The sequence below is a fragment of the Sinocyclocheilus grahami genome, unplaced genomic scaffold (genome assembly GCF_001515645.1).
Source record: "Sinocyclocheilus grahami isolate Dianchi unplaced genomic scaffold, SAMN03320097.WGS_v1.1 scaffold245.1, whole genome shotgun sequence".
Classification (NCBI taxonomy): Eukaryota; Metazoa; Chordata; class Actinopteri; order Cypriniformes; family Cyprinidae; genus Sinocyclocheilus; species Sinocyclocheilus grahami.
In genome coordinates, this window is record NW_015505424.1 from 1,468,398 (window position 1) to 1,476,805 (window position 8,408).

The 8,408-nt window shown below is 35.4% G+C and overlaps 1 protein-coding gene across 1 annotated transcript in view; it reads right to left on the reverse strand.

Annotated features, from left to right (window-relative positions):
• LOC107598149 (formin-like) overlaps window positions 1-8,408 on the reverse strand; it is a 71,831-nt gene that overhangs the window by 61,793 nt on the left and 1,630 nt on the right. Inside the window, exons 2-4 of the mRNA XM_016289422.1 lie at window positions 4,392-5,412; window positions 2,788-2,905; window positions 1,822-1,883 (exon numbers count right to left, since the gene is read on the reverse strand). Of these exons, the coding sequence (XP_016144908.1) occupies window positions 1,822-1,883; window positions 2,788-2,905; window positions 4,392-5,412 (1,201 nt within the window). The remainder of the gene's footprint in view (window positions 1-1,821; window positions 1,884-2,787; window positions 2,906-4,391; window positions 5,413-8,408) is intronic.

Sequence of the window (8,408 nt, forward strand, 5' to 3'; positions counted from 1 at the left end):
CGCACTCTAGACAGTAACAACCAATCACAGCGCACCATCCCACGCACTCTAGACAGTAACAACCAATCACAGCGTACCACTCCACGCACTCTAGCCAGTAACAACCAATCACAGCGCACCATCTCACGCTCTCTAGACAGTAACAACCAATCACAGCGCACCATTCCATGCACTCCACTAGTCAACTAAATTAAAGTAACATGGCAAAGATGAATGCACTTCTGGAAGTTGAATGTAAGGGAAATATCATTTTGGAATTTCTGTGGTTTAATGTGATATTGTTCATGATGAAATGTTCTTTTATTGTTGTAATTAATTTGTAGCATTAACAAGATGACCCGTTGAATTCATTTTGGGAGCGATGACTGATTGAATGTATTTTTAGTCCAGTGCCTGCATATAAGATTAGTATTGATCAAGTTCAGAGGCTGTCATACGTGGAACTTACTATGTTTCAAAATGAAAAATAACTTTTATATTGATTCAATGGATTTATTGCATTTTGGGGAAAAAAAATAATAACATTTTATAATAAATCTTTTAAAATCAAAATCTGGATTTGAATTTGTAATGTTATTATAACCTAAAGATGCTATGTGAAAGTCTGAAACAGAAAATAGTGGTTTTCATCGCCGCTTTCTTGGTAAAGAAAACACATTTTTACTCAAATTAATCCAAATGGATTTATAGCGTTTTGGAACCAAACTCTTCATTTAGAAAACAAACATACAGTAAACATCTTATTATTGCAGTGTAAAATCAATATATATGTTAACAATTACAAGGTTTAACACTCTTCTAGAAATGAAACGCAGGTCATGCGCTCATATTTGATCAGATGAAGGCCTTTGTGAGGTCAGATCGTGGTCATGATGAAAGCAAGAGTTTGGCTCTTGGCGTCGATCATAAAGCACGTGCTCGTAAACTAGTCGCTCGTCGACGTCACTGATTTTCCACAGCAGTCGTCGGCGGTGTTATGTGCTTTCAAAAATGATTAAACATCAAACTGTCCAGACAGCAAACGGACTGCTGGGATCTGGACTCATCAAGCTTTAAAGTAAATCTGCATTTAGTGCTAAACTGACAGCAGGAGAAGAACTGAGCGCTGTGCGAGTTTACGGACGAATCTGCTTAGCCATTACCTTACAACCAACATGACATGTCTTCATAATGCATGCATGGTCCTGGTCTTACTGTAAGTTATTCATCAGTGACGTTACTCTGAAAAACACATTTCAGTCTTTCATTAAAATATCTACTCGATCTACTGCACTCAGACGTGCTACTTTAGTGTTATTGAAATAGTGTTATCATTTTTATTAATATTTTGAATTGGTTTTATATTTATGTTTTCTGTTTTAACTTCAGTTAAATTTTTAATAGTACTATAATTTTTTTATTATTATTATTACATTTACATTTAGTCATTTAGCAGATTATTATTATTATTATCATTATTATTTTTATTCATTTAAATTATTATTTTTTTTTTTACATATATCTATATAGTTATATATAAGCGCTATATAAATAAAGGTGACTTGACTTGGAGATTTTCAAGGAATTCAAGCACCTGTACAAACCCTGATATATATATACAAACATTTAATTCCAGTTAAAGTTTATTTTATTTCAAGGTTTTTATGGTTTTAGGTATCTATAACCCAGAAACAGCTCATACTGAATCAATAAAAGTGCCTAATTAAACAGAAAATCCCTCGGCTTGAGATCTGGAGGCCAAACACTCTGCAGTGCGCAGGGCTCGATCCCACCGTCTCTCCTGACCTCTAGAGTTTTCTGTCAGTACTGCAGGATTCTTACATGCAGTTTCTCCAGCTCCTCTTTACTCTCTCTCTTCAGCTGCAGGAGAGCGGCCTGGTGCTCTGAAACACACAAACAACAGCAGGAGTTCATTCATCCAGAGAAAACACAAACTACCACCGTACACGAGCTCAGGTGTTCCTCCTGCAACGAAGTAAGAGTATAGAGCTGTGAGACGAATGTGGAGATTAAAGTTCAGTTCATCAGGTCAGATCAAAAATCATTGATACTATGATCGGGAGTTGTTGTATGTGATGTTAAACTTGTAGTGTGCTCGGGAGTGATCAAATGGGATGTGAAACTTGTAGTTTGTTTTTGAGTTTTTGTATGTGATGTGAAACTTGTAGTTGGCTCGGAAGTTGTCGTATGTGATGTGAACCTGTTAGTCCAATTGTGAGTTGTGGTGTGTGACATTGGTGTAATGGTGGTTGGTCTTCCATCAACTACCAGGTGATGTAGTGTATATGGAGAAGAGGAGGGGTCATGTTATGTTACTATGTCAATAGTTATTTTTGTATTTGAAACACACACACACACACACACACATGTCTGGTTTGCTATCCTTGTAGGGACTCTCCATAGGCGTAATGGTTTTTATACTGTACAGACCGTATATTCTATTGCCCTACACCAACCCTACCCCTAAACCTACCCCTTACAGGAGACTTTCTGCATTTCTAGATTTTCAAAAAAACTCATTCTGAATTATCTCTGTGTACTTTAATGAATCAAGCTCCTGCAATTCATTCCTTCAGTCCTTCAAACCGGGATGATGCTTAAACTGCATTTGATTAGCATCACATGACACACAACAGAGCCGTGTGATCACGCAGGACGCATAAAAACATACACAACAACATCTGAGCTTCTAAAGCCCAGACGGCACAGATTAGATTAGATTAGATTAGAGTAGAGTAGAGTAGGAAAGAAGGTGTGGAGGAGACGAGTGAAGACAAACCCGCTCACCGGCTTCAGTGTAACGCAGGCCCACCTTCTCCTCTCCGTCCTCTTTAGGTGGAGGCCAGACGGCCAGCAGACGGCCAGGGGTTCGGTCCTCACCGTCTGACGGAGACGTGACCTCAGACTGAGGAGAGACACACAGCGTGCAGGAATTAATCAACCGAAAACCGAGGAAAACCAATGCACTGCATGAATACAGACACTCGATTTCACTTAGCTTTCAAACTTAGTACTTCATAAAGCATTTTAAAAACAACAACACTCACAAAATAACAAACACAAGCAAAAAAACTAGTAAATAAAACTTGAATTGCCAGTTGGCCAAGAACAGCATGATTAAATCAAAGTGTAAGAGAAATAATCTCCACCAAAACACCAACATATTTTCATACACACAGACTGACATATATGTAATGCTCAGAGCTGGTTTTCACTGAAATGCGAGAAAATTAAAAGAGCAACACTTTGCATTAAGGTCTCTTTGGTTAAGGGTTTCGTGAACGCAACCTTACAATGAGCAATATATTAAAAAAGCAATGTTGTTAACCTTTGTAAATACATTTATTAAAATTAAGAATTAAAATATTGATTAAAATAAAATGATTTCAATGAATACTGTTGGTTTATAAAAAACACTGTTCACTGGTTGCTTGCGTTATTTCACAGTACATTAATTCATATTAACAGATCAAATGTTTTCTATGCCTTCATGAATGATCACGTTGATGGAGATGTAATAAATCATCTGTATGAGCATACATCTGCATAAAATAATTAAATGATAAATAATAAAAAATTAATTAATAGTATTTCTACTTTTACAAGGACAAAATGCACCATGTTCATTGCCTGTAAACAATAATATTAATTAATTAATTAAATAATTAATCAATCAATTTATTAATTCATTAAATTAATTATTTATTGCCAATAAATGTTTTCAATTACATTTACTGACGTTTAGCAAAAACATTCATTTGGGCGCTTAAAATCAGAAAAATACAATAATAATAGATTTAGTAAATGTACTAGATCATGTTCATGTTTGTTGATAATTAACATTTTTATAAATCTAAATCTATTTTTATTAACATTTGTTTGTACCCTTAAAATCAGATAAAAACTGAAAAAGCATAAATAATAACAATCAATCAATCAATAAATAGTACTTCTTTTTTTTTATGGGGACGAAATGAAAAATTTTCTTAAGCCTTCAAAAAATATTTGAGATAATCAGATAACTCAGTTTTTTTTAAATTTTCAAAAATCATGTTTTTATTATGTTTTATTGCGTTAGTTAGCTGCAACGTTTAACCTAATCAAAATGACCCAGCTGCAGCTTGATTGAGATTAATTGGAATGCACAATAAAAAAAACATCATTTTTGAGAACTGTTAAAAACGGAGTTTTCTGTTTTTGCAATTGAACTCTTCATTTATTGCCAGTATTTTTTGTCAAATAAATTCACTGACGTGTTAGCAACACACCCTGTGTGAAAACAGAAATAACTACTGCAAATATGATACTAGAAATGATTGACACTTCAATGAATAAGTATGTTAACAACATCATGTTTGATTGCGGTGTCGTAAATCATCTGTAATACATACTTTCTCCTCTGTAGGACTCTTGGGGTCAGCGACTGGAGCTTTACTCAGCTGTCTCTCGAAGATAGACCTCAGCAGCTCTTTATCGCTCTTCTTCTTCCTCCTGACAGCGTCCAGATCCAGCGCTGCATCCACAGGATCCTTCTTAGCAGGTTTCGAGCTGAATAATTTGGATTTTAAAGCATCAAACGACGTATCCGTCACCGTTTTACCAGCGCTCGGATCTGCGGCGTCGGATTTGTCCTCGTTCTGTTTGACTTCGGCGCTCGACGCTTTCTGTAGCAAACCAGTGATTTCAGATAAACGTCTGGGTTCGTTTTTCTTTTTAGTAACTCCAGTGCTGGTGTTTTGTTGGAGTTTGGTTTTGTTGACGTGTTGTTTGAGGCTCAGCAGCGCTCGATCCGCGTCTCGCGGTTTGATTTCTGAAAGCGTCTCCCTCTCGTCTCCGACTGCTCCTTTCTTTAACACTCGCAAACCGCTGAACAAAGCGGGCAGCTGGTGTCTGTCGCCGCTGCTTTTAGCCAAGCTGCTGTCCAGTTTGGAGTCTTTTGGAGGAGGAGAAAGAGCGTCTGGCATGCGCTCAGATCCCGAGAGCGTCTCTGAAAGACCTTTTGTCTCCGGCTGAAGATCTGAGGTGGGTAAAACCGAAGCTGGAATCTCAGCATCTCCTTTTTGGGAATCCGTCTGAGACGCCGGATCTGCTTCTTCTGACGAAGCATCCTCACCTGCTTTATCTGCTTCAGGTTCGTGAAGAGGAAGGACTCGTCTCCAGCTGCTGACGCCGGAGTCGCCCGTGAAACTTCTGTTTAGTATTTCTGATGCTGAGTCTACTCTGTGAACGCTCCAATGTGGCACGTCTTTCTTGGAGTCTTCCAAAATGCGGGATGAGAAATCTAGCGAGCGGTTGATTTTTCCGTACGAGCCGGTCCGGCTCAGAATCGAAGTGTCTTTAAGCGATCGCTCCACGAGACTCTCGGCTTTGACGACAAACGGCTCGAGTTTCTCCTCAGATCCGTCACGTTCCCTGTCAACGACAAGAAGACTTAAAGCGGGGTTTTTACACTCATACCTACTAAAATTCACTCTGCAAAAAAAATTTTTTCTTGTTTTCCAGAACAAATATCTAAAAAATTTTAAATCAAGATATGTTACAAGATACATTAATTGTTTATTAATTTAATTTATTTATTTATTGAAGAAACAAGCATTAAAATGAAGTGAGTTTTTGCTTAAAATAAGAAAAAATATTGGTCAGAGCGGTGTAATCTATAAATAATCTTATTTCCTCTTTGAAATAACCCTAATTATTGTGTGGAATTTTCTTTTTCCCAAAAATGCTAGTTAATAATAAAGTATTGGACTAAAACTTACTGACTTTGCTCATACAGGGTAAAACAACTTCCCAAAAATTTGAATTTATTTTATTTTATTTTTTGGTTACACTTGTGGTATTGCTGATCAAAAATTAAAAGCAAAAATTACCCTACAAAAATTGCTTATTATTATTACTTTTTTCCCCATTATGCTATATTATTTCCAAATTATTTTTCTTTCAATAAGCACAGGTTTTCTATTTCTTGGTAACACTTTACAATAAGGTTCATTAGTTAAACATTAGTTAATATATTAACTAACATGAACTAACCATGAGCAATACATTTGTTACTGTATTTACTAATCTACGCTAATGTTAGTAAAATAAAAATACAGATGTTCATGTTGGTTCACAGTGCATTAACTAATGTTAACACAATTTTAATAATGTGTTAGTAAATGTTGAACTTAACATTAACAAAGATTAATAAACGCTGTATAAGTGCAATTCATTATTAGTTCATGTTAACTCATGTAGTTAACTAATGAACCTTATTGTAAAGTGTTACCTATTTCTTTTTAGAACTGATGGATCATAGATGGATCATAGGCAAAAACATAATATAGGTGCATAAGCTCATATCAATGAGGCCTAAGATCAACCAGCTCCAAAAAGAAACACAAAACCTGTGCTAACTGAAAGAAAACAAACTGAACCCAAGATCTGCTGATAATAACAAGCGTAACATAACAAGCGATTTACAAGCAACTTTTAAAAGGCCATTAGGCACCAAATTAGGCAAAGTATTTTCAGCACAGTTTGTTTCTTAAGATATTTTTTCTGGTTTTAAGCAAAAACTCACTTAATTTTGGTACATTCTTTCAGAAAACATCATAGGTGGCGTTTACACGACACCATTTTCAACTAAAAACAATGTACTTTACGTGCATTTTAATCATTCGTTTTCACAGCCAAAGTGTTTTAAATGTAAACTTTTGAAAACATGCACATTTTTTTCCTGCTATCATCTTCGTGTAGACTACAAAAAAGCTAATTCATGTGTGTGCGTATTACGTGTTTGCATAGTGTTTCCTTACAAAGATATGACTGGCCTGACATGAATAATACAGTTTTTAAGTCGTTTTTGTGGATCCATGTGAACGGGGAATTTTTTATTGTCTGTATGTGCAAAGCACAAAAGAAAAATGTTCTGTTTTTACTACACCGCTGTCATATAAAAGTACACTTCTATAAATAATATCTTTGTAGAACTGCCTATCGCTGGTTGATTAACACTGTTATGGATCTTGAGCTAAATAATAACACTATTGTCTAGAATCTGAACTGTCTCCATAGTTGAGTTTCCATAATTGATTTAGCTATTTCTGTGAAGCTGCTTTGACGCAATCTGTACTGTACAGAAATAAAGGTGACATTTTATTTAGAGGTCAACCGATGTATCGGTTTTGCCGATTAATCGGCATTATCGGTAAAAACCCATGCTGATGGTTTTTACGGGTTGTGTCTGTTACTGGAGCGGCTGAAACTCTGCAGTCATTATGCGGATTTAAAACATCGACAATGAACTATAGTGCTATAGTATACTATAGTGCATGTTTTCATATCATTACTAAGTGATTAATTTGTTGACTAGATGCTGCATTAGTGGAGAAAGAACAGCAGACGCACACATTAGCAGCACCTCAAGTGGCTAAAACAATGCGACCAAAACACACGCAAGTCCGACTGAAATATTTAATGTCACAATTACCATCTATTTGCATTAGTTTATATCCATCTGGTCACATTAAAGCATTTGTTAGCCAGTGAAGTTGCATGTTTAAAACTAGTGACGTGAGAAAGCAAACTGATATGTTCATTCAGTCGACAGAAATCCTGCACGCCGCAGAACACCATTCATATAGCTTTACATTAAATTACATCATATCTGTTCCAGATCGTTGTTAATGTACATAATGACTTCGCCCTGGGCTGGAAGATTGTGTATTGTGCATTTTTCAGTGAAACCTTTGTCTTTCCGTGGCTCTAATAAAGTCTGTATGCTTCATATAGAGAGCTGTAATATATATCGCTCTTTCTCTTTCAGTTTGTTTTAAACACCAAACTTCAATCTATGTCGCTTTTTGATCATTCTTAAAGTAAACTTTTGCTCATTTGGTGATTAAATAAACTGTTTTAGACCGCCACTTGAATTGAATGCGACGTGACATGTGTGTGTGATAACTGTGAGTTTGTTATTTTGATTAGATAATCACAAGTGTTTTAAAATAAAAGCAGTTAAACTGTGAGAGTATACAATAACCATATGTATGTAATTTCAATACTATGGCCTTTGTGTAGATATTTAAAGATGTAACGTTTAAAAAAATGTCAACATTCACCGATATATTTAAAAATTTTGAAGTTGCTTTTGTTAACATTTATGAACTGTGAACAATATATAATGATATATAAATATTTTTTTGCAAAATATTTTAGTTTCTGTTTGGTATCGGTTGATTAATCGGTATCGGTATTATCGGTATCTGTAAAATCCATTATCAGTCAACCTCTAATTTTACTTCAAGTAAATGCATCTTTATTCAAGAATATTCAGATTTTTTTAATTTTTTTATTTAACCTTTATTTAACCAGGCAAATTAATTAAGAACAAGTTCTTATTTTCAATAACAGCCTGGCAGGAG